Consider the following 27,222-nt stretch of genomic DNA (forward strand, 5'->3'; position numbering starts at 1 on the left):
GGTGACATGCGGCGGCTGGGCTACGGCGAACGGGAAGGACTTCGTGGTGTCCATTGATTTCCTGTCAGGTAGTCGGCGATGTCACGTGGCTGTTCTCCAGGCTGCGGATGCGGTGCGTTGACGGGGAAAGCCACTCAGTCCCATCTGTCGGTACTGGCAACAGCGGTATGTGTGCCCGGCCGCGCCGCAGTGGTAGCAGAACGGGCGGTTGTCAGGTGCACGTGAAACTTCCATTTTCCTTGGCGCACTGTGCTGGCCCGCTGGCGAACGGTAGGACGTTGGTGGGGGTGGTGGCGGCAGTGGCGTCTGGCGACGGAAGTTCGACGGGGCGGTGTTTTGGTGTGGACGGGGAGGAGCGTTGTGGCGCACTGCAGCGGCGTAGCTCATAGTTTCTGGCTCGGGCAGCGGTGTTTGGGGAATTCGAAGCAATTGCCGATCTTCTTCTCGCACAATGTCGGCGATCGAATCCACTTGAGGCTGCGCCGAAGGCAACAGCTTGCACAGCTCTTCCCGTACGATCGCTGAGATCGTTTCATGCATGTCTTCGGAGTCACTGGCTTGAGCAGCAGCGCATTCTGGAGTCAGGCGACGATTATACTGTCTGGTGCACATGTCCAGGGTCACTTCAGATACAAACTCTTGGACGGTGTTCGGTGGATTCCTCATTAGCCCCGCGAAGAGCTCCTGTTTGACTCCTCGAATGAGGAAACGAACTTTCTTTTCCTCGAGCATGTCTGGGTCAGCGTGATGGAATAGGCGGGTCATCTCTTATGTGAAAACGGTAACATTTTCATTTGGCAGCTGAACCCGGGTCTCTAGTAAAGCAGCGGCCCTCTCTTTGCAAGCGACGCTCGCGAACGTTTGCAGGAATGTGCCGCAGAAAACATCCCACGTTCGGAGTGTGGACTCCCGATTCTCGAGCCAGGTCTTTGCGGTGTCTTCCAAATAGAAGAACACACAACGGAGCTTTTCGTCATTGTCCCAGTGGTTGAGGGCGGCCACTTGGTCGTATGTTTCTAGCCAGGTCTACGGGTTTTCGAACAATGACCCATGGAAAATTGGTGGTTCCCTGGGTTGATGCACGACGATCGTGGGCTGGGACGCTGCGGTTGTCATTGTCGCTGCAGTCGCGGTCATGGCCTTGGTCTTCCGCGCCTTGTCTTGTAGAAGCCCGTACTACGGTGGTAGCCCTTGCTGTCGGCGGCTTGTTTGCTGCTCCTGGTTGGCGTAGGTGTCTTCTCCGTGACGTGAGCTGGGTTCACGGCTTTACGGGGGGCGTCCGGTACATGAACAAAGCAGCACCTCCACCAGATGTCACGGGGTCGTGACGTGACCGAAGACAGGAGACTTTATGTTGGGATTTAACTGTTTATTTGGGCGAACCTGTGCCCAGTAAATGGAAAGTCCGATTACAGTAGCAGTCTTGCACAGATAGCAGTGAACGGAACGTCGGCCGTCGATCAACTATTGACAAGCGGCGAAGTGCGTCGGCATTTACACTCTTGCCATCAAATGTTCTAGCGTTATCGCTGGCGGTGGCGTAGGTTCCAGAATAATCTGTATAGTTTGCAGAGTGGGCGTGATCTTATCGAAATGATCTAATAAAGTCCGGAAGCTTCTCGAAAACTGCAGGCGCGGTTTGCGCTGAGCATTGTGTAGTGTTTTGGGGCAATAACAAAACTTGAGAAATGAAACGTAACAATATATACAGTCAAACACCTTTATAAGAGACACTGATATAAGAGACAAGTGGGTATAAGAGACACCAGCGGGTCTACAGTAAAATACGGGTTGATAAGAAAATGCCAACAAGGCACCCTGCTTATAAGAGACATCTTATATAAAAGACAAGAATCGCTGCCCGGAGTATGACTGTAAATTCATTTGGTTTGTTGCACCGCGCTCCCTTTCCTATTATGACAATGTATGGGGCTGACTTCGCACCTCCTCCCTATTATGTCAATATATGAAACTGACTTCGCACCCCCCGCTAAAGTGACTTCGGTAGTGGCCACCCACATAACCCTTAACCCCCCTCCCCCCCCCTCTCCTGTGCGAGTAGACTACAGTAGACTCCTATTAAACGAAGCTCTCTTAAATGAAATTGCTACTTGAATGGAACAACTACCCGTAATATGTTTGGTTTCGTACTTAAATATTATACCCCTGTTTATCTCTCAATAACCAAAACCCTTCTTAAAAAAAAACACATTTTCCTGGTCCCTTCAGGTTTCATTTAACAGGAGTTGATGCGCGTGCGTATGTCTGTGACAGTTGTTCGTATTCGCGCGCGTGCGCGTGCGTGTGTGGAGTCTACTGTAGTAAGTTGAGTGGCTTCCGGGCCTTTGTCATCTAAGTAACCGCAAAGCACCACGGCTGCTGCAGCTAGCCATAGCAACAGTTGGTGCATTTGTTTTGCAGGTGCTTGCGTAGCATGTGTGTGCAAGAGCAGACGATAATCAACCTGACGTGCGTCACAGCTTTGTGTGGTCACGTGACTAAGTCATGGACAATTCTACGTCACAGCTCAACTTGGTGTCCAGAAAGCAATACCGAAAATTGTCCACATAAAAAGAGCGGCCACATGTTATGGGCCATAATTTTAATTTATTTAGCGAGAATAAAGAAATCATGGTGCGAGTATCATGCTTACTGTACCTATAAGAAACGCTTGCAGCAAATAATGTGCATGCCACAAATATGGTGGCACCACCCCTTTAAAGAATTGATGAACGCTAAAGACGATTGAGCGAGACTCACCAGAAAAACTAGCAAAGGTGCGGGTGAAGTTTGCAAAGCGGTTCTGCTGAAGCCAGTGAGCCGTCTCGTTGGCACTGGCTTCCGACGACAAATGGGAGCTCGGCGGTGACTGATAATTCTGCTGGTGAAACAGGCCAGGGTATTTCATTGTCAGTTCTGCTTTGAACATGTTGTCAAGCAACAAAACTCCGAGTTTTCGGAGATTACATTTTTTTCGCGCTTCATGTCATGGCAAAAAATACAGGGTGTATGTACGTTTAGGACGTGCTACAGTTCTTGCAGACTTATGCAAATACAGTGGAACCTCGATCATATGACTTTCAGAAGACCACGCAATACCGTAATATAATCCGGGCATTGTATAACCAAAAAACTGAGATTAGATTATAGGCAGCAACACTCACCCCTGCCCCCCAAAAAATCGGTACGGGCCGCCTGAATAAGCCCACAGCACGACCTTGTGATTCTGTAGGAAGGTTGACTAAATTATTCTTGCCAGTGGCAGCTAATGAAGCATTACTTAGTTGAAGGAGATGCGAGCAAATTTTTATTGTCAACTTTAAAAAAATAAAGCACAAGGCGCATCTTTCTACCGATAAATAACATCCGAAAAATTGTCAGCACGTGAAAAGGAAACCGAAACCACATTGTCAACAGCCTCCCATCAGAACAGTCAGACACACTGTTATCGTCATAACATAATAGCGACGGATCACGAGCTAGCGTAGAATGCCTTTGTGCGCGACTGAGCTGTGTGCGTTGTAATTTGTTGGCTTGTGAAGTGCAACGAGTGATGTCCCACTGTTATTATGAACGTTGACATTAAGTGAAAGTAATTTTGCACAGTGAAAACAGCTGAGTCTCGCCTTACGTGTGCGCAAGCCTGTGAATGTGACTGCGACAAAGGCAGGAGATCAGCTGAATGTGGACCAAGAAAAATTTCCACGGACCGAAAACTTGAAAATATCAGCTTTTTGAGCAGCTGAAGCTACTTTGTGTGGATAGAGCTTCACTAGGTAAAGATCCCGGATACATATGCACGCGATTGCAGCACATGTAGAAGCACATGAACTTCCAGGAGAATAAATTTTTCATTCTAAGAAGACATCCTGTCTCTCTACTTTTCTATTGGCCAACCTAGGGGAACGCAAGTTAATATTTTGCGCTCGTGAATATTTGGATGACAATCGATTCGAGTAAAGGTAGTTTTTTCTATGAAAAACCAAGGTTTTTTCATACATTACTTCTATAGAAATTTCCCTGGGAACAAACCGATTCGATGTAAAATGTGGGTCGTCGACCGGGGGACGTATAATCGAAGTTCCACTGTAGCATTAGTCTGCACTTAAGTATGTTATTAAGTAAAGCAATGCAATAGGATTACTAAATCAAGCGCAAAAAGCCCAGAATTTCGAAATAGAACAAAATATCCAAATCTTGCCACATTGCATTAAGCCAAGGTGTCACTCCATTCTATGGTAGTGCTCACTTGTCCAATTTGCTTCTTTGCTTTTTTCTTTTATTATGGCACTTACTTTATTGACTCAATTATTTACAGAAATTAAAATCCACAAAACAGCACATGAGCTTTCATGGATGTCTAGGTGACTCTAGATTAATTATGACTACAAAAATTTTCTTAACTGTCAATTAGCTAGGTGTATGAATATTTACATGCATACTAAAGTTTTCTAACAAGGAAGCTCTGTTACATAATGACATCTCAAAGCACGATTAGTTCTACTGAACACTCCTAATCACAATAATGCCATAAAGTAGACATTTTGCATGTTTTACATTATTTTTTATGAAGCATGCCATTGGAGGCACCATGCATGCTAAACAAACACCCTGACGGTGCTCAGCATAAATAGGCAATCACAATGCATTAAAGACTAAGATTAATTTAGACTTTAAATACTTATTAATATAGTAAAGCTTCCAATAATAATAATAATAATAATAATAATAATAATAATAATAATAATAATAATAATAATAATAATAATAATAATAATAATAATAATAATCTGGGGCTTTTACATCCCAAAAGCACAATACGATTATGAGAGACGCCATAGTGGAGGGCTCTAGAAAGTTTGACCTCCTGGTGTTCTTTAACATGCACTGACATTGAACAATACACGGGCCTTCACCATTTGGCCATTACTGAAATGTGGCTGCCACGACAGGAATCAAACCCGCGAGTTTGAAGTCAGCAGCCAAAAATCCTAGCCAATGATGCACAGAGGAGGACGGTAAAGCTAGCAGCATCAAAAGGATGCCTAAAGCTTTGGTAGCACTAAGCCACTGGATCAATAATATATGTGAAATACTGTCAACACTCATCTTACCGGCGATGACAGGGAAACATCAGAAACTTCAAGCACGTCACTAGTTGAGCTGCCTGGGGTTCCAGGGTTCCTGCGAAGTGTATGCACAATAAAAAAAAGTGACAGCTTTGTCGCAAAGGCGGAGCAATGAACGGGATAGCAACAAATTGGAAGGTCACACGCAAAATGGCAAGCATATCGAAACGTGCCCCGCGTTTCTCACGCACAAATGGCGCACGAAACGTACTCACAGGTACAGATGAACGAGAATAAGCTTCTTAGTTGTTACCTCACTGTGTCTGAAAAGCGCGCCCTTTTCGCAAACGGATGTTGTGCAACGATTGCAGTAACCTTTGTGCACCCGGTAACTACAACACAATCGTTCCGACGAAACCCAAAGGCTAGCCAAGACATACGATTCTTCCCACTGCAAGATAAGGGCGCGCGATCGAGCGTACACCCTTTTATTCTCTACGGGGGCCAAAACGCGTGAGAGATAAGAGCCGCCATGCGCTCACTACGCCACCTTGCTGATAATGCTGAAAACACCATATTTCCCCCAGAGATGCCCGCCAAAAGCTGTAAATGGTAGATATGAATAGCTTGCCATTTGAAGGTTGGTATGTGGGGTTTAACGTCCTAAAACTACCATATGATTATGCGAGACGCCGTAGTGGAGAGCTCCGGAAATTTTGACCACCTGGGGTTCTTTAACGTGCACCCAAATCTGAGCACACGGGCCTACAACATTTCCACCTCCATCATTTGAAGGTTGAAGGAGGTACCCTTCAGTGGCTCAGTGGTTAATGCCTTGCATACAGGACGCAGAGGCCCCACGTTCGATTCCACGCTCTGAAGACTTTTTTTTTTTGATTTTTTTTCTTCATTGCGTTTTCATATATATATATATATATATATATATATATATATATATATATATATATATACGTATACATATACGGTGCATGATATCGGCGCCGACGCCGATGGCGAAATCCAGCTGAGAGTGTTTATATAATTGCTATCGCAATAAAAGGCAAACAAAATGAATACTGAATGCAGAAAGCATTTGGGCTTTCTTAGAGTCGTTTGAACCTCTTACTATGTTCCAAGTCTTCGAAGGAAGCCAACAGAAACAATATCTTAACATGTTGAGGTAGCATGAATCAGGCTAACCCTACTAGACTTTGTTTTACAGTAGCGCTTTTATGCCAGCTGTTTATCTGGTTCAATATATAAATAAGAAATTATCACCACCAGCCAAGTTAATCAAAGCCAAGCCTAATTAAGCCTAGTTGAGCATAATGGCTGATTAGCTAGCCTAATAAAAGTAATTCAGCCAGATCTTCAATTAGCCCTATGCTTAATTGAAATTATGGTGTGCCCCATTACACCAATCTCGTAAAGATGAGTCAAGCTAAGTCTAATAAAGGCTTAGCCTTATTAGTGCTAATTAGCTAATCAAGCCTATATTGGCTTGGGACACAAGCTAATCAAGACCAAGCGTTGAACATGGATATCAGGCCGGTTAAGGTAATTAGGGTGCTTGTTGTTGCCCTTGCCAAGACATTCACAATCAAATGAGTCAATACCTAGCAAATACTTGCAATTTACAATGTGATCACATGAACACTTTGTGCATCGGTGTGTGTATGTATGTATGTTTAGTCAAGCCAGGACCAGCCAAGTGCTGACCAGTATTGCTCTGCCCTAACCTTGAGCAACTCAATGGAAGCTGCACAAATTTTTCTCTTTTGACTTTAGGATATATATTAGGCAACACCAATAAGTTATGCTTTGAGTATAGTAAAACAGCCATGCTGCTATGAGAAACGGCTTAGCCCAGGAGAATAGAAGAATAGAAAATGGGTGACAACAACACTATGACATTATTGCATCAGCTCTGTTGTACTATCGATTGTCACAGTGTTTGCTTCGATCAGGTTAAGCAGATGCAACGGAAAAGAAACTTATGTTCTTGCAACCTCGTGTTCACCAGTGAAACACCAATCACAAAGCCACTGTGCCAGGTAGCTGTACCGTGTGGCTGCAAAATGCTGCGCCTTTATAATCGTGCCGCAAGTTGTTGCGAGTTCACATTCACTTTCCTGCGCATCCACAACCCAAGATGTGAAAAACAAGGCTGCATTTTCGTGTGCTCTACAATGTAACCAGCTGCAGCAAATAATAGCACTGGGCACTCATTGGCTTTGTCTTCTTTCAAAAAACTGAGCACAGTGCAGTGGCTGGTCACACGACACTACCTTTTGATTGAATTATGCCGATTACATGAACTACTGTAAACACTAAACCTAATTCGGTAAAGGTTAGTCACACTGCTCTCGCACTGCCTGCCAAGTTACAATGTATGAAGAGCCTTCATTGAGAACTACCTCCTAAGCCGGAGCATTTACAAGAAACTATCAGTGATAATGAGGATGTAACAAAACTAAATTTTTGGCCTGGCAAAGTTTTAGGACGACCTTCAATCTTGATCTAAAAGTATTGTCAAGATAGTAGGCTTGCCATAACTCGCAAATGCTGCCGGAGAACAAGAATACATACAGGGGCATACATACAGGGGCATACAGAAGGTCTCTTCGTAATCACACAGACATCTCAGATAAATGGGTGGATGCCATTAGCATTCAATTCATAATGGGGCACCGACATATATGCGCCATCAAGGTAAAACAAAAAAACTAAAAACTTTCTTTTCTGTTTTAAGTCGGCCTAATGCCTTGTATGCTTCAATTAAACCGATCTTGCTATAGAAGGAAGAAAAGAAGACCATAAGTTCTCATGCATATTATTATTATTATTATTATTTATTCTCTATTATTCTCTATTAGTCTATTATTTTTATACTACTTATGTTGTCCTTATTTTCTACTCTTTGACAACTAATCCTCTAACCATCTTCCACTTATTTCTATCGGAGACTTGTTTACTTTTCCATTGTGGTCACTAAAACCTAAGACTTCATGAAGTCTAGTGCCAGAATACACACCCGGAAGCAGATCTCTACAATGAATTTAAAACATGCCATGCTGTTTGCTAAGCTTCCTCACAGCATGCATATTTTTTTTCATTTTTACTGAATCTCGCTTTATAACTATGTGTTCTAAGGCATCCCAAACTCCCTTCAAACAGTAATACGCTTTTCCTTCGATAACCATAAAATCCCTATCTACCCTAACGCCCCTTAATGGCATTTGCAATTCAGTCGCCAGTTCAACTCACAGGTCCGGCATGGCATTGTTTGCTGTAGATGGAGGGAAGCTGTCACCACTCCCTTGAGGTGAGTAGTTGCTGGTGCTACTGGGCCGCTGCTGGATGGGCTGAGGAGGAGACACAGGTGTCGTGGGGGGCAGTGGTGGAACGCTGGCCACCGGTGGTGGCTTGGTTGGGGGGGCGGTGGACACAATGGGCAACACACTAGTTGGTGTGGCCGGGGCCGGCCCCTGTGCACCGACTGGAACGGCTGCCGGACCTTGAGCTCCGACCGCCAGTGCTGCAGATGGGCTTGTAACCCCGCTATTGCTGTTGCCGCTGGTACTCAGGGGAGGACTGGCCGGTGCAAATGCTGGCTCAGAAATGCACTGAAAAAAAAATCCAGTGAAGGACAACTGTCTTTGATTGACGTCAAAGTAAGCCTCAGTGAACCAAGGCTGGAAAAGCAGGAAAAAATTCCAGAGACATTTCAATCAAGCTAGTAGTTGAAGCCTTTTTTAAAAGGCACTGATGTAACAAACACATGGTTATAAAAGACATCACTGGGCCCAGCACTGAAATGGGGATTGAGAAGAATATGCATACGCGCTACCCTGCACATAACCGCCACCTCACGCAAGAGACGAGTACTACTCCCATGTGCGTCTTTTATAATAAGGTTCAGGTGTATTTTTAAACTGAAAGATTTCAGGACATAAAGCCAAGTTGGGCTTCACAGTTTTTCTCACTACCAACAAAAGCAAAAAATGTGCGAATATTGCAAAACTAAAATAACATTCCTATCAATAACAAGTGCCCATTATTAGAGAGTAATGAGGTAATAAAACCTATGGAGTTTTTATTTAGATACCATGGAGCCTCCCTGACACACTTGTGAGACATCCAAGCAAATGTGCATTTTCAGAAAATAGTATGTACAATCACAAATCCACAAATGAATTACAGGTATGGCTGCGGAGCCTAGAAGTTTAAGTCACTCTTACATCGACTTAATCCCATGGCTGACTGATGCGGGCATATGCTCAATTGTTTTGTAGAAATAAAAAAACCTGTGTATCTGCACCGCATTCTCAAGCAACGCCATTTTATATCCAGTGCTATCTGATGACAACTTGGTGACTGTAAGGCCCTATAAACATTAACTACAGAAAATTCTGCTACTTTTCGCGACATATTATGTACATAGTCTACTACGTAATCTCTTTAAGATACTCTGCTTTACAATCAATACCACAACAATAAAACACATGACAACGCTTTGCAAAAAATGTTACCTACCTCGGTAAACACGGTGCAATCGTACGAAGGTTGATGTTTTTCCTGGAACAAAGAAAGTTTAGAGGGTAACTGTAGGCAGAACATACAAGACCAGTATGACCCCAGAAACATGAGATCATGTGAAAATACTGATTTAAGTAAAGTCCTTGAGTTTTCACACACCCAAGTAACCTGTTTTAATGCATGTGCTGCCGGAGTCACCCCGGCCTTTTTGAATGGCTACAGGATTAGAAGTCCTCAAGAGTGTCTATCTCTGATGGGAAGGAAATTGTTACAGTCAATCCACCATATATATAATGAAACTGAATAGGGCAAATTATCAGAAATAATAAAGCAAATAAAAAGATGCCTATCAATAGCAAAGTGCTACATGATTCAATTCGATATCAGATATAACAAAGGTAACTTGTGTTGAATGCAATATAGTGGTGATGAGGTTTAACTGTAATGCTTCATTATAAAGTTAAGATGATTCAGTAACCTGACCCGAAGGTCCTATTGCAGTGCCGTCACGATCTGGTCAAGATTCTGAGATAGTCTTTGCAATCTGGTCCCAAAATTTGTTTAAAAACGCCCTCTCTAACCATTTCGCGTAAATTCGCCACACTGTGTTTTCTCTTGTTAGTTTTTTGTCTGCGCGTGTCACTCAAAGACGCAACCATGTCGAACATTGTTGTTACAACCACCCTGCCTCTTCTTCACATCACGCAGTCTTTCTTTTCTTTTATGGTTTTCAGATCGCCATTGTGCACATATAATTTTGATTTGCTGTATTTCCTGATTTTTTTTTTGTATGATGTATACCCGCTCCTCTCTGTAATGCTTCGGCCTTGAGAGTAAATAAATGAAATGAAATGAAATGAAATGAAAATATTTTGAGATATGTGGTAATATTGATATACGATGAAGAATGCAGTGTAATGGGCTGGCTCTAGAAGTGTGCAACATCAGTGTGAATGAAATATCGAAACGTCGGTTCAGTGAAGTTTTTATTGTAGACATGCCATTTCGTCACATCGAGGTCAAGGGAAAGTGATCACAAGATATAACTAATGTGTTCAAGTGTTCAAGAACTGACTGACTGCCAGTGCAATAACTTATCAGCTGCAATGACTGCCGATAACTACTGCAATAAAAAAGAAGCAAAAAAAAAAAACATGTAGTAGCAATTACCGGGCATTCTTGCGGCATGGTAACATTCACGGCCAAACAACATAAACCACAAATTACACCAGTTGTGTGTTAATGGACTCTGTCCACAAGCTTTCTGATCTCATACCTACCAAATCTTAAACAAGTAAGCACTTTAGTTTTCTCAAAACCCAATAAGTAACCCACACTGACAATGGTTTCTCTGCCACATGCGTTACATGCAGTTGCCAACTTCACACCCTCCTCACTGAGTCAACTGGTCCTAATATAGATCCCATGGAGCCTTCCTGACACACTTGTAAGACATACAGGCAAGTGTACATGGACGTCGATCTCTAATACAGTCGAATCTTGTTATAGGAAACCTCAGTATAACAATTTTCTCATAGTGAGAAGCACGAAAGGAATGCTACGACAGTGAAAAATGCGACGCGAGTGACATATGGGATGAAGTCGCCCGTGATTACCCGTGCATGCTTCACTAACGGCCAAACACTATGCACAGCACGATGACGAAGTATGCACGTGAACTTGGCTGACGACCGATAAGATCCATACCATTTATCATGACAAGAAAATGGCGATGAGAGCAAACATGATGGTGAAACAGTGTGTGTGAACCAATGTGAAGAATCGGTATTAAACGCTGACTCTTCGCAGTGCGTAAGAAAAAATTCGGCGGATCTCACGTACCTTGAGTATCGACATTATGCGAAGCATGTGGGGGGAAGGTGACCGTGTTGCAATTTTTTTATTGTGTGACACGTTGTGATGACGCTAAATATATGTATAAATGTTGCACGCACAGACATGTGTTGAAGAGTTGCAGAAGTTTATATAACCAGTTGTTTGCACTTGCACAATGATGCCAGCAGGAACATGAATATTGTTTAAGCTGATATGATGCATTGGTACCAGCGAGGGTGGTAGCCCTTGACACTGCGACATAAATCAACTTCAGGAGATGGCAACTAACTGCAATCGACATTAACCCTACGTGACAGCTGTATCTTAGGAGTACATATGTAGTGCTTATAAAATTGCATAGCCAGCACTGCAACCACACTTGACGTTTCATGAACATTAGGGTCTATTTGAAAGGTATCTCTGAGGCCTGGCATGGCTTTGTGGTAGAATACTTGATTGCTACACAGAATTCTTGGGTTCGATTCCCGATGGGACCCTGACATTTATTCTTAGCATTCGTCGAGCCAACGCTGTCAAAGTCAGGTTTTCCTTGACACTCACAGGTTCAAATTGCCCATGTGTGTTTTTGTCATTCCTCGGTAGATACTAAATGTCCATTACCAGTGGCACATACCCGCCTGCGGGTATGTGCCACTGTCTGGCAGGAGGGAGAGAGAGAAATATTGAGTTACCCAGGAAATGTTTGGCGATGTTTGCAACGGGATTGCGACTATTCATGTCTTGACCAACGTGTCATATTCGTCAAACTATCTGACCCTCCCATACTAATTTTGGTTCATACCAAAGTTAGTCAAGTTGGGCAGACAGACAGCCAGATACGTAGATAGACGCCAAAAGTGCTTGCAGTACATAAGGAAATGCTTTGCATTTAAAAAATGCGCACGCTTAAGAGCTAGTCTTTCAGCAGTCAAAGCTGCCCAAATCAGGATAGATGGCGCTCTTCAAATAAACGCGCACTGGTTCCACAATATTACATGTTTGTTTTTTCACGCTCATTTGCGCATAACGCGGTCATGAATGTATATACAGTGCAGTCCACTTATAACGATACCACATATAACGATATATCGGTTATAACGATGGGTCGACTTAACAGTCTCATTTTATGCATTGGGGCTATGGGGAAAAAAACCATATATAACGATATGTTATCCACCGCATATCGGATACAACGATGAAAAGTTTGCCGTGGACGGCATGTTTCATTCAGAATAATCGTAACATTTAGATTGATAAGTTCTTCTGAAACGAACTATGCCGAGACAAGACGAAAAGTTAGCGTAGGCGAGTACGTATCTGCCGCCACTGCAGGACAGCGCCGGCAGCGCGTCCCGGCCGTTCAAAAAGCCGAGGAGAGCATCGCGAGTTGGCGCGACGCGCTACAGATGGCGCCAGCTGTGTCACGTTTTGCGCTTCGCCGCGCGTCGACCGCGGAGAGGCTGAGAGAACTTAAAAAAAAAAAAAATGCGAAAAGCAAAGCGCCGCGCTCCGCGGCTCCCCGCCTTCTGCAACGGCAAGCCAGCAAGCTACTCGTAGCTTGCCGAACGAAAGCGGGAAAGAGAGAGAAAATAAAAAAAGCGAAAAGCAAAGCGGTGTGGCGGCATCGGGGCGGGGCCTCGTTGGCATTCCGGCTGTGTACCTCAGGCTGTGCTTTCTTCCTCCCACTGCTCCCACCCCGCCGTCGGTCAGTCTCTCTTCCTCAGCGAACCCGTGATGCGTTCTTCGGAGTAAGAAATAGTCTTGTTTTTGACATCCTACTATCTACAATATTTATTAATTGTTGAAAATAGCGAAATGAAGCCTGGGGCTACAAAAGGTACGTCCGGCGACGATTTTTTGGCGGCAGTCCAGATATAACGATCACCGGTTATAACGATCATATTTTTAGGTTTTCTCGATATCGTTATAAGTGGACTGCACTGTACAGTACAAGTGACTCGCATGTTTGCCTTTACAATTTTTGTGCAAATTTTAAAAACTTTCCCTACAACAACTTTTCTAAATAATGAATAATTTTTAGCAGTCTCTCAAGATTCATTGTGCCGAGATTTCACAGTAGATCACAGATTGCTAATGATCTATCTCTAATAGATCACTAGCAACCTGCATTTATTGACCCGATTTCCCACTCCTTACTTTCCATTTTTCCAATTTTCTCGCAGTCAGGACATTATTCCGTGTTTACAATAACACATGTGCAGTGAACGAATCCAGCTGCACAAAGCACTTTTATCCAATGCCTCCTAAATAAATAAAAATACTAAATAACGCATGTGCGCTGGCGACCAATAGAAATCTACCACATTCAGCCTACAGTTCTTCAAAACTGACAGGAGGCTCTTTCTGTGCTCACCTGCTCAGCCAGAGGCCTCTTGATCATTTTTTCACGGTCGGTCTTGTGTTTTCTGTCTGCACCTTTTGGCTGAAAACGAACACATTGTGAAGGACTACACTCATCGTTAACAATAAAGCAGAATTAATATAATATCCTGCCCTTAAAAAAGTGACACAGGTACACGGTGGTAGTGAATGCAGAACAGGTGGCAAAACATGGCCACATTATTATCCGCACTCCGCTCATAAGTTCTACTATTTTTTTATGTTACTATATGTTATTATTTGGGCTCTTTTGCTACATTTCCATTTGTATTTACCTGATGGTCTTATTAGTTGAAGTTCTCACAACATGTAATGCAGAGTCTCCTGATATCATCTATTATTTCATTTGCTGTCAAGTGTTTCTGCTTATCCCAGACCTATTTCCTGCTAGGGAGCTGCTATTCATTGATGTTTTCTTTTTCTGATTTGTACAGGAGGTCCCCTTGCAACCCAAAACTTTGGGACCTCCTTCTGTATATTACATTGCTATGATGAGGTAATGCCATCTCTAAGCACTCTAAACATTCCTAATGATGCTCCAGCTTTTACATCATTTTAAGCAACTGGTGATATCCCACTTTTAATTTTTCAGTATCAAGAACGTTGTGAACCTACAGTGATGCACCTAGCTTTTTGGCCCCCACTGTACAGCTAAGCCACTTGAACCAGCAATGCTTTATGGCAATATTTAGAGACCTTTCATGTTTGATTTTTTTTTTCCCTCGCGATTTGAAGTTTGTATTCTAGGTTATAGAGCAGCGCGAAACACGTAAGAATACGATACATACCACGCTGCTAGAATGCTTTCAATGAGACCAGGATTGGAACTCAAATCAACAGGCACGTTCTTACCTTGAACACTTTGACTTGGCAGGAAGCTGAGTGTAACTTCTGAGGCGGCCCAGGCTCTCCATGGGAATATGTTTCAATGACAATGCGGAAGGGTACACCTTTCTCACCCCCATGTTTCTTGGGAGTGAACTCTGTGCTGATGCAGTTGAGCTGGAACGAAAGTACAACCACACAAGATGAAACAGGCTGATGTAGTCAAATATCGCTGTTACGATTCCATAATACTACAGCACACTCCTATTAAACAAAACTTGAAGAAACCAGGAACATTTGTTTCGTTTAACAGGAGATTCGTTTATTGAGAGATCAACAGGGTCGTAGAATTTGAAGTACAATACCAATCATATCAGGGGCAGCTGTTCCACTTAAGTAGCAATTTCATCTGAGAGAGTTTCGTTTAATGCGGATCCGATGTACATGTTTTTTTTTTAATTTATGAAGAACGTGCAAGAACAATAGTTGTACAGTGTATTAATATACAGTTACTGCGATAGTCTTTTCATCTGAAACTAGGTAATACAACCTCAGATATCAGCTTTTACTGGTATTTCTGAATATAGTAGCTTCGTACCCAGGTTACTAACTTAAAAGTGACATTGCAAAGACCCATGAACAGTGCACTATATGCTGGCAGCCACACCGATTCTGCAGCAGCGTGAGCGGAGATTCAGCACAAGAAGCGAGGGCAGAAGGCCCCTTTTGCATCAATGATCTATTTCGTGTTGCGATAAAAATGTACTGGCTGTCATTAATGTAACGTAGCAAGATGCTTGCCATGTGAAGATCTGTTATTGATTTTAACACCAGGTACGCATATTTTCATACATTTTAGAGCTTGCCTTGTAGGATACAACTTGTGAATTACATGTCTTTATATTCAGTTCCAGTGAAAACTGTATCAATTAGCTTTCACTATGCAGTAGACTCTCGTTAAACAGGATCTGAAATGAGCAGGAAAATGATTTCCATTTAACAGAAGTTACATTTACTGAGAGATAAACAGTGGTGCAGAACTCAGGCATAAAGTCAATTGTACTGGAAGTAGTTTCATTTAAGCAGCAGCTTCATTTAACTCATTTCCATTTTATGAGAGCTTACTGTAATAGGCTGCATTGAGTTAAAGGGCCCGTGGCACCCAGTTTTTTATCATACCCTCAACACATGGGTTAATCCTTGTACATTTTCAAATCAGCTGGCAAAATTTTAGCACATTTGGTTGAGCACTAAATTTACAATTGAATATTTGTATGAATGTGTACGCAGCCTGAAAGTCTGGCAGCATTAGCACACTCGTGAGCCTAGATGTCACAAGAAGAATGGCTATTTGGGCTAGTTGGTTCAATTCCATGTTAATAAGGATTGCAGCACAAGCACGAAAGTGCTAAAACAAAAGCACACGGATGGCAAGTAACGCTCGTGTTATCCCTCTTTGCCTTCCACTCCTCGCCTTCCATATACTTTTCTTCGAGCACTTTTGTGCTTGCGCTGCAACCCTTATTAACATAGCTGTCACGAACAGCTTGCTGTCTGAGTGCTAGCATTTAGGTGAAAATAAAGATATCATAGCTTATTTGTGTGTAAAATAAAGATATCATAGCTTTGTTTAGTTTGGAAATGAAATTGAATGATTTGCAACAGCTGAAACCTTGGTAGAAGACAACGGCTTTGTTCTATGCAGGGTATGACATCACAGATTCCATGACAAAATGGCAGTGGACGGTGTTTATAGCCGCTGACTTCTAAGGTTTGTTATGCACTAAAATATTCTTTTACAATCTGCATTTAATAATGTACAGGATTAATAGACCATCTACTTCTATTTTCCTTTGAAAATGACAAATTGTTGGACCATCCAGTCATAGTCCCTTTAAAGATGCAACATTACACAACACTGTTCGATAAGAGTGAGATATTAGAAACTTTTATGGCCCTTGAGTGCGGTGCTAATGAGTCACATCATAAGGAGACTAATGTATGTAGACTTGCATTCGAAAAATAGATTTGCGATTCTACATAAAATAAAAGCAATGATAAGCTGCAAGAAGGCTAACGAAAAATGTTGCCGGAAATGGGGGAATTGTACCACGTACTACGAAAGAAAAAAGAAGCAAGAGTACAAAACATGTTTACATGCAGAAAAAGAAAATTGGCCGCATATCTGCGTGCTTCACTGCAAATGTCGTCGAAAGACTACAGTCCTCTGCTGGCCGCAATACACGAGTCCAGGGGAATGTCTTTGTTTTATTTTATCAAGCAGCAATTTATGTTTTGCCTTGCCTCAGAAAGTGCCTCCTCTATACTGAATTGGTCGCACCTCACTGGCATTAATAAAAGGGAGGAGGCACTGCGTGGGATATGGACGCCATCTGGCAGTGATGTCGCCAACTTGAGCTTGAGCAGAACCTAGAGCCACTGCCAGGTGGCGGCACCATATCTTCAGCAGAGGGCTTTTTTTTTGCATACCGTCGCATTTTCAGCGCAGCCCAAGAAAGACTAGAATCTTTAGAATTATGCATCTATGTATTTTCTAGTAATATGCCTCAGATATGCCTCAGATAGTAATGCCTCAGATATGCATATTATTTGCTTTTTGATTAACAATATTCACAAGTATGAACACAACAACCAGATAAAGATGGGTGGGCATTCAGCAAGTGCTTAAACTTTGGCCGGGAGACTGAATTTTGTAATGGGCAGAGAGAGAAAGAAAGACAGACCAAAGTTTCTGCATTCAAGTATCCCAAAACAAATCATCTTCAAAACACTGAACTAGCACTTATGCCATAGGTATAGAGGTACACTTACCCTTATAAAGACTCCAGTCTCTTTGGTTGGATCCCAAAGGAATTCACAGAAGTGGACCTTGTTTGGTGTGTTGACCACTTCATACACTCCATACGACAAGGGCACATCTGTAGGAGGTATACAAAGGCAATAATTCTTAAAATTCTGAGCCTTAATTAGTAAGCTTCGCTTGAGTGAAATTGGTCGATGTTAGTGTAAATTAAATAATGTACTCCACAAGAGGCAGCAAAGGCTATACAACTTATAGACACCCTGATCACTGCTCAATGAGTAAACCATTGTAAAAGCAGAATTGTAGATGTATTTACCTGATGGTCTTATTAGTTGAAGTTCTCACAACATGTAATGCAGAGTCTCCTGATATCATCTATTATTTCATTTGCTGACAAGTGTTTCTGCTTATCCCAGACCTATTTCCTGCTAGGGAGCTGCTATTCATTGATGTTTTCTTTGGGATAGTTGGTTCAATTCCATGTTAATAAGGGTTGCAGCACAAGCACGAAAGTGCTCAAACAAAAGCACACGGAAGGCAAGTAACGCAGATGATTGAGCTGTATTAGTAAAAAAAAGGACATCACTCAAATAATGTGGCTGTCTCAATAATTTCATTTCAAGCTATTCAGCTACGTATACGACAGTAGATGCTCAGTAGAAATGGCACCCTAGTACGAATCGTGGGCTCATTGATTTTGCTGTGGCAGCTGGATTCCAAAGGTAGTCCAATGTAAAAACTCTATAATGTTACATTTAAGTGCATAATTAGGAATCTTGGCACCCTTAAAGCTTTTTAAAAAGACCCGAACAAGGCACGTCAATTGTTAAAAATTTACGTCCTTCAAGCTGTTGAGGAACATGAATAAAAGGACAGCAGAAAATTGGTCAATACCAAATGAAGCATGCATACATCAGTCCAGGAGGTTACCCTGAAGCCTCAACGTCCTAAGTGATGAGGGCCAGCAGACAACAGTTTCAGGAGTCAATTATAGTGTCATGAGCCGGCACATGCAAGAACTGTCCTGGCTACACCAAGAGTAATTCCCCGCTCTGGCACAAGAGTGAATGGCGACACACTAACCAACACACAATTAAGCTTATGCTGTGTGGTTCCAGTTACCGTCGCCTGATGCCAGCTACTTTGTTTCACTTAGTTTTCATGCCCTGCTATAACCATTTGGCACCGAACACAATCATTTCTGAGGAGGCAAGGCTCGAATAGACGCCTATGTCATAGAAGTGTTGCAACTGCTATGTCATTTACCCCTTAATCTTCACTAAGAACTAAGCTGGTCTACCTTGCGCTAGACAGCAATAGTATTGAATTTTAGCATAATCTGTTCATGTACACATAGCCAACAATGAGGAGAACATTCAGCCAAGTGCACCTTTACCAGCTTCAAGTATCCTTTCGCCTGGTCTCTGCCGCATCCACTGAGTAATCTGTTCTTTTTCCATGTACTGCAGTCGACGTTCTTGAAAACCAATGCGAATGGTGCTCTACATAAGAGAGAAAAAAAAACACATAATAATGTGACAGGATTTCTGGCAAACTTAACGTGAAGGGGTAAGCTGTTTGTCTCGTCTACACTCACCTTTAGCATTTTCCCCCGCATTTCAGTGAGATCACCAAGTTTCTTGAGCTTGATCTCGTATGATTGGCCTGTTTAAAAACGCAAAGCAACAAACATCGTCCTTCAAAACTAATCAGATTCACAGAATCACTGAAGAACTTTAGGCTGTTGTTCATCAATTTATAAGCAGGTTGCTTGAGTATGAACCTTTCTTAAATTCAGAAAAAAAGACCAGGTGGATATACATAATATTTAACTGTGCTAAGATTCAGGAATTAAAAAAAACCCTGTGTGGAAGATGATTGCAGCATTCAAACCTTTAAGCTAGTTAAAGGGACCCTGAAACGAGTTTGAAGCTTTGTCAGCATGTAGGCTAGACCTTCATCAAACCATTCGCACGAAAAGTTAAGCGACATAATGTACCAAGGCCGCTATGGACAATTATGTCATATCTTCCTTCACACCTCTGCTTTGCCTCCTCAACTCAAGAGGCACGTTAGAAATATCAGAGCTCTCATGAGCCTACTCGACAATTCGAGCTTTTACCAGTCTAGACCTTCGAGATTGTACGCCAACAGGTTGCGCACAATCTCAGAGGCTATCACACAGCGCACCCGGCAGCACGCATGTCATCTGGCAACAGAGACGAAGATCACGAAGTGGTTGATCTCTGTTCCGACAGGTACCCCAACCCTACCAGCTGATATTACTTCCGTGTATTCCCCAACCAATCAGATCATCAGCCTTGGTGATGTCGCGTTTCCAGAGCATGTTGCTCTGTGAATGGGCAGTTAAAACATGTTTGCCCGAGTCATAGCAATGCAGTGGTTTGCAGCTTTAAGGCGTTGTAATAAATTACATAGTTTATGCAGAGCTCAAATTGGTCTGTAAATGACCCTTAAGGCTTGGTTTACTCACCAAATGTGTTTGTACAAAATCATCAAAACCATTTCAGTGCCCCTTTAATGCCACCGGTTGCTTTTGCTTTGTTTTTTAAAATAAAAAGTAGAACCTTATAAATTAATTATTGCTAACTTTTGTGGAAGTTATAGAGGTCAATTGAAATAAAATCAAGAATGTAATGTTATCCTTTGAACTTAAAAACGTTGCTCTTGATGTTGTCAGAACTGTTGTCTGTGCCCTTGTTTTAGTGGTCTCCTTGTTTCTTGCCCTGTTATAAATTCCAAGTACAATGTCGCACAATGATTAGGATAAGGACACAGCCTCAACAAATAAACACTAATGATAAGATAACAATTACAGCACTGCAATGACAACTAGCCTGAACAAAAGAAATCACACAAGTCCAGCTTTCAGCCATTATTTTGCTGTTGCAGTACAAGGACAGCCCCACCCACCTTGGTTGAGGTATGTCATGGTTTCCTCGTGGAGCTTGGTGGCGATGGACGTCGCTGCTCCCAAAAAGTACTGGAAGCCACCCGTTGAAATATTGCCAGCCAACTCCCCTCCGGGTCCGAGGCGTGGCAGCGGCAGAGAGAGCGGACCCGTAGGCTGGTACACGGCCATGCGCAGGTCAGGAGCCGACGAACTGTGCCGACACCGGCTGCGATCAAAAGCAGCACAACATGAGTTCAGAGTCTTGCTCTCGACCCCGGTGCGTTAGCAAAATGCAAACGGGCCAAAAAGCGTCAAAATCGGTGGGCCTATATCGTACCGCGGAACACATACTACTGACCCATCCGCTCTGTGTCGTCACACCTGGCACCGCCACCACTGACCATGCGGGAGGGCCCAATGTTATTTCATTATGAACAATTGTGGGGAACTGACACGTCATTGTATTCCATATTCCACGTTACACTTTAGGCCCACAGTTGAGAAAAGAAAGTGTCCCGAATACGTGCCATCGGGAACACAGGCAGCATTTTTAATCATACGAAATTCCCATTGTTCGAAGACACTTTAGTCGAGACAATGAGCTCAAGGCAAGCACAAGGACAAATTTTCACTGTAATGTCATGCCTGGTATCCCTTTGTATTGTGTACAATTTATGCATAGAACAAAACAACCAATGCAAAATGTCCCAAATCGAAATCCTCAGATTCCCTTCCTCAAAATTCATGACACGGACCCTATTTTTCGACAATAAAACATTTATAGTGAGCCACATAGAGTATGGAAGAATTCTCAATTTCCTGAAGTTCTACTGTTCAACAAAACAACAACAAAAAATAATCTCATACAATATGTATTGTCTAAGCTCGTGTGAATATTCGAGCACTCTGAACATTCAAACAAATATTCGATCATAATTTAAATTACTATAAATCTTTAATCATTCAAAATGAACAAATGATTGTAAATTACTCGTCATGTAACTCCCAGCAAAGCTGGTTTCACTGCCTTGAAGGAATGCTGTACCGTGAATACATATATTCAAAAGAAATCTGCCCTGCCGCAAAGCGCCACTGCACGAATCCATAACTTTTTCAAGTTTAAGAGCTTGTTATACCAAATTATGGGCTCTCAGTATCGTAAACTTTAAAGCATAACATACTTTACAGGTTATCACTGGCGTTGTTGCATTATCGCAGACCACCTAAAAGATTAAGACTAAGGAGATAGAAAACTGCACTAACTCCCACTAACTCCCCTAAGCAAGTACTCTTGTAAGTTATCATTTACATTCTAACCAAAAGTCAAACCCTGCTACTATTTAAAGCTGTTTGCAATTCTTCTGAATTAAGAAGAATTATTTGCACATGCCTTGATTCTATTTTAGAAAGATATTGTGTAAATTATCTGGTTCATGACAGATATATTTTTTTTTGTAGTATGTGATATGTACTATATTTGAATTCGATTTGAAATTCCTTCAACAAATCATTGATCATTTTAAATTCACATCAAACCTATAGTTTACTATTTGCACAAGCCTAGTATTGCCCCAACCACTATTTGCATACAAGAGCATTCTAAACTACCTTTTGCTAGTCCGAACAAAAGCCATAGTATTTTCACAGGATAATCAGGGCACAATGATTAGAAACCTACCGATGGATTAGTGGACTGGACAACGTTGTGTTCCGAGACCAAAACAAAACTTAAAACTTACAATGACGCGATGGGTGCAGCTAGCAGTCGACGAGTCAAACCCAAATGCTGTGTGCTGTTTGTCTATGACACAGCAGAGCAGTTAATTGCAAATGCATAAATTAAAAGATTCTTTGTATCATTCAACACCTCATGTGCGATCCGATCAGATAGGCATGTCTCATCAGAGAAGTGTCAACAACATTATCAGGCTTCTCACAATAGTAGGTGCAACGTGGATAAGAACAACAAAAATGTGGCTACTTTCAGAACTTTGTCAAACACATCCCTCACCAAATGCCAATGGCAGTGCAACATGCCCACTATTGCAGTCACACCCTAGTTATAACAAGCAGGTTTTTAAGCTTGAACTAGTTGAATAATTTAGGTGACTCAACACAGCACAAACTTGCCTACAATGTTCTCTAATAGCTATTAAGGTTAGTTCGCTTAAATAAGATATTTTGCAAATAGGACAGCACATCACAGGCAAATCTGAGGATTAATCATGAATGGATTGTAACGCCTGGTCACCACACAGGGTGCCAAAGCGACGGCATCAAAAGAAAAAACTGAATGACACTGTGTAGTCTGAGCATATGGTCACAAGCATGTGGATAAGTGTGACTTGTGGTGATGGCATGTGCAGCGAATACATTAATCTGTATTGTCCTACTCACACTCCATACATAAATCTTCTCCATCTTCCATTTCCATCTTACGAGTATATTGTGCTAATTCTCGACTGTGTTTCCTCTTATGGATGTTGGGTACAAGTTGGGTCAAAAGGGGTTGTATGACTTCATGAGCAATTTTTCAACCGACTCATCATTTCATGCTATGCATTACATGTGACCTGTAGGTCATTACAAAACCTGCAAAATTATTAAATAGCACAGGCACTTTTCAAGCTATGCCCCAATGAATTGGAGTAAAGCAGACCTGTGTGAATATTTGAGCAGCTCAAATATTGGAGCGGATATTAGAGTATCTTCACCAAGAATATAAAATTAAGTAAATTTTCAAGTATCCGAAACGATCAAAACAACTTATAGACCACACGTAGTCAGGTTGTAAAGGTGGCTTCACTGCAGTTCCATGCCGTAGAACCACCTATTCTCACTGCTGTGAAACCACACTTCAAGGTTAAGTGTGCAAAATTACCAACACGCTGATTTAATTTTTTTTGTAAGGAGTAAAACCATCTTACACTACCTTCTAGGTGTTAACTCTGGTGAACTTTAAAACATAACGTGTTTTGCTGCAAACATATTTTTCTGCTGCTGAGCACTGTCTGTTTTCAATATTGATCTGTCTCTTCCTAGTTTCGTAGCAGTAAGAGTAAAAACAAACCACGAGTAACTGCCCATAACTTGCACCCTACTACCATCCAAATGCTGTAGCTATTGAAAGTCAGTGTGCTATTATTCTACATTAAATACTATTTGCTTGGACTTGACTTCAAACCAAAAATTTATGTTAGCAAAATCCTCAAGTAAAGCTTCAAAAAGTTTTGTTAGCAGAGCATGGGAGTCGCACAATGGGCCCGCAAAGAGAAACAGCTGCTTAAGAAAGGCTAATCTTGGCCCGGTGACACCGTCGAAAGACTGCCCTTACAATCCTGAGCAACTGAGAAGCTTTTAGAGTTGCACGTGTCATCCTCTTATCTCCCAACCAAGTTCTTATCAGCTATCTGTAACTGCACTTTCTCTGTTTTCCGACAGCAGTGTCGAAATGCCAAGTGCAAGCACGTCGTAGGAACAGTCACGAAGGCCAAGGTGCACTGCACATTCTTCTATCAGACCTTTGAAGCCTTCAGCGCTTGGTCACATTAAAGGTTTTCAAAAAGAAAACAAGGCTTACACGTTGCTACCCTACAGAGAGCAGACAACAACACACCCAAGGATGTGCGAGTCAATGCGTAAACTTTAACATGAGATGAATAATCTAGTATGGCACATGAAACAGAGGGTGGATGGAATGCGCCGGCAAGGGTGGATGTTTTGCATCAGCAGGATTATCCCTTAAGGTGCAAACCCATGTTGCATAGCGGGAGGGGGAGAGCGCTGGTGTAGCTTGGGTGAGGGCAACTGCTGGTGAGGCTTGAGGGGGGTAAGTGCACCTTTTGCACCTTCTTGCCAATGCCCATGGTGATTATGGCACTGACTGCCACGGTTTTGGTGCCCTCTCCTCTCTTCCCTTCACACAGCAGGGTGACGCGAGCGCATAGTTGGCAGCTTTCTGGAAGCAATTGTTCGCATTGTTGGTAGAGTTCTGGAAGTATCGCACCTCAACCAAGTGCATTTATATTTGAGAAGCAATGGCACCAACCACACAGTGCGATTACAGCATGACCTTTTAGCAAATGGTCATTTTGCATGCTGAGAAAACTTCTAAACTGCAGCACAAGTTCAGCTTGCAAGAAAAGAATGTGCGATGATGGCGTAGACAATGGACTGAACGGTATAGCTGCGCAGCAAACTGCTAGGCGTTAAATGGATCAAAAATGGGCTGACGATGTGAGACAGAAGAAGTTGTTGCCATTTTTATCAGAGAACAAAGGGAAAAGAGAATGACCGTGACAACAAAGATTATCCAGGCAAATGCCACGGAAGCTGTCAATATCAAACGTGCCACAAGCCAATTTTAAAGCAAGCCAGAGCTGGGCAACACACTTTATGAGGCGGTTTCGTGTTCTGGCTCAGGCGACAGACCTCAGCTTGTCAGAAGCTGCCTGCAAACTTCAAGAGCTTGTCAAGTTTTAGTGCTACGTGATAGACAAACTGTGGGAAAAGGGCAACCAACTAGGGCAAACTGCCAACACTGAACAGATCTCAGTTTCATTCAACATGCCAGGGCATACATTGTGGACAAAGTGGGTGTAAAGGAAGTCAAACTTTTGACGGTGGATTACAAAAAGCAACGAAACACAGTAATGTTGTGCTGTACCATTGATGGACCAAGATGATGCCTTCTGGGATGCACTCAGCAACACAGAGTAGAAACTGATGAATAAACGATATACGTACAGGGGAGTCAAAAGTTCCCAAGCCACTATCCCACATATTTCTATGGGTACATGGCCTAGCAACTTTTTATCCCCATACCCTGTACATGCCCGCAGTTTGTGCTTCTGCTTACGCAGTAAAAATGCTAGGTTTTCTGCCAATGACACATCGTTTTATTCATACGACCTGCATTCGAGTGTGTTTTTTTTGGGAGGGGGGAGGGAGGGGGCTTGCGTGTTTCGAGGGTCTGCCTAGATTTGAGTGAACACGATTCACGACAAAGGGTAGCGCCAACATGGCCACAACCGTTCCTGGCCATCTGAGGTCGAAAAACTCACTCATGAGCCAACTCACTCATACTCATACCGAAAAAACTGGCAGGAAAGGGAAGATGAACACTTAAATGTAACAATCTGCAAATGTGTGTGTTTGTTCGAGCTGATATTTCAACAAGTTGAGTTGCCTTCTTTAAAGGGCCACTCCCCAGGTTTGACAATTTTGAGCTGATAAGCGCAATGCGTAGACGAGGCGTCCATGATCACGTCTGACAAAATTTGCAACGCTACGCGCCGCGGAAATGGGTCAAATTTTAAGATTAACGCTGCTCCCCCTCCCTTCTGCCGGCCCGCGCCCAAAGAATGAGGTCATGACGTGCGCGTATGAGTGGCCCTACGTACACGGCAATGCAGTTACGTTGGTCCTCTACATAGACAACTCTGCTCTGACGTTGCAAACAGTGGCACGTGACATGGCGAAAATGATTTACCACGGCATGCACAGTTTATGTAATTTGTTGCTTGAAGAGATTCATAAAGCTCTAGATAAATGATGAGACGCAATAAGGAAATGTGAGAGCCTTTTTTTCATTTTTCTCCCGTGAATTGCAACGAGATGCGGGGCTAATGTGTCAGCGTTTCGCATGCGTTCGTGTACCCGCGGTCAGCGCATCGAGCAGACAACCACCGTGGAACGCTCCTACGCGTTCGCGCACTCATCACACAACGCTGGCTTAGACGCGGTGAGCGAACGCTCCTACGCGTTCGCGCACCGCGTCCAAGCCAGCGTTTCCAAACCATCCCGCAGAAACAGTCAGAAGACCACAAAATAACGCTGGCCAACAAAGCAACGCCACTCGCGTGCTCAGGGGTTGGATTTGTTTGGGCACATCAAGCGCACGTGACGTCTTGGTCGGATGCCGGAGAGGGTGGGGAAGAGATTTGGCTTGCGAAGGCTACGCGGAGGAGCAGCAATGGTTCTGAGCTTGCATCTTTTCATTCTCGTTTCGCACCGCTTCAAAAAACCCGTTTTCTCCACTCGTAATAAACCGCGTCAAAAAATTTTTGTGGTAAAGTGTTCCTCATTGGACACCCAACAACTTCCACTGTCTAACTAAAATTTAGTATGATGCCTGGTGGGTGGCCCTTTAAGGCTGCATGGAACTGCCTTGAAGCCTTAAAGAGGACAAGTCCACTTGTTAAAACGTCAGCTTGAGCACACACACCCCCTGTTTATAGACTGTTTCATCATATTTTGCAGAGTCGTGAGCCTCAGTGCATTTGTGCATATTTAGTGAGCTCAAGTCCGAGTGAGTCTATTTCAGAAAATTTTCAGCGAACTTGAGTCCAAGTGAATTCAGTTAAAAAACTTTTTCCATCTGAGTCCGAGCGAGCCCTATACATAAAATATACTTATTGCACGGCCCGTGCCCAAGTGAGCTCAGTGTGTATGTATATATATAGGCAGACCCTCGAAACACGCAAGCCCCCCCCCCCCCCAAAACACTTGTATGCAGGTCAAATGTATAAAACGACGTGTCACTGGAAGAAAACCTAGCATTTTTACTGCGTAAGCAGAAGCACACACTGTGGGCATGTTGTATATACATATACAGACAATAATTCCAAGGGAAGTATAGGGGAAATTATTAGACCGAATGGTAAGGTAAGTGTGAAGAAAGAAAAGTGGGTGAAAAAATAACTTGCCCTTGGCAGGAACCAAACCTGCAACCTTCGAATAATGCGTTCGATGCACTACCGCTGAGCTACCACGATGGCCCGCTATTCCCCCAGCCACTTTATAGGGTATATATG

At 42.8% G+C, this 27,222-nt stretch overlaps 1 protein-coding gene across 2 annotated transcripts in view; it reads right to left on the bottom strand.

Annotated features, from left to right (window-relative positions):
- LOC142786766 (transcription factor CP2-like protein 1) overlaps positions 1-27,222 on the bottom strand; it is a 68,497-nt gene that overhangs the window by 30,715 nt on the left and 10,560 nt on the right. Inside the window, exons 6-15 of one of the 2 annotated variants that reach the window (XM_075884407.1) lie at positions 20,428-20,633; positions 19,091-19,158; positions 18,890-18,995; positions 17,502-17,608; positions 14,697-14,846; positions 13,819-13,887; positions 9,606-9,647; positions 8,337-8,695; positions 5,115-5,184; positions 2,761-2,878 (exon numbers count right to left, since the gene is read on the bottom strand). In XM_075884407.1, coding sequence (XP_075740522.1) covers positions 2,761-2,878; positions 5,115-5,184; positions 8,337-8,695; positions 9,606-9,647; positions 13,819-13,887; positions 14,697-14,846; positions 17,502-17,608; positions 18,890-18,995; positions 19,091-19,158; positions 20,428-20,633 — 1,295 coding nt within the window. Of the gene's footprint in view, positions 1-2,760; positions 2,882-5,114; positions 5,185-8,336; positions 8,696-9,605; positions 9,648-13,818; positions 13,888-14,696; positions 14,847-17,501; positions 17,609-18,889; positions 18,996-19,090; positions 19,159-20,427; positions 20,634-27,222 lie in introns of both variants that reach the window. The other variant, XM_075884406.1, reaches the window with a different exon arrangement.

This window comes from Rhipicephalus microplus, unplaced genomic scaffold, assembly GCF_043290135.1.
Source record: "Rhipicephalus microplus isolate Deutch F79 unplaced genomic scaffold, USDA_Rmic scaffold_32, whole genome shotgun sequence".
Lineage (NCBI taxonomy): Eukaryota > Metazoa > Arthropoda > Arachnida > Ixodida > Ixodidae > Rhipicephalus > Rhipicephalus microplus.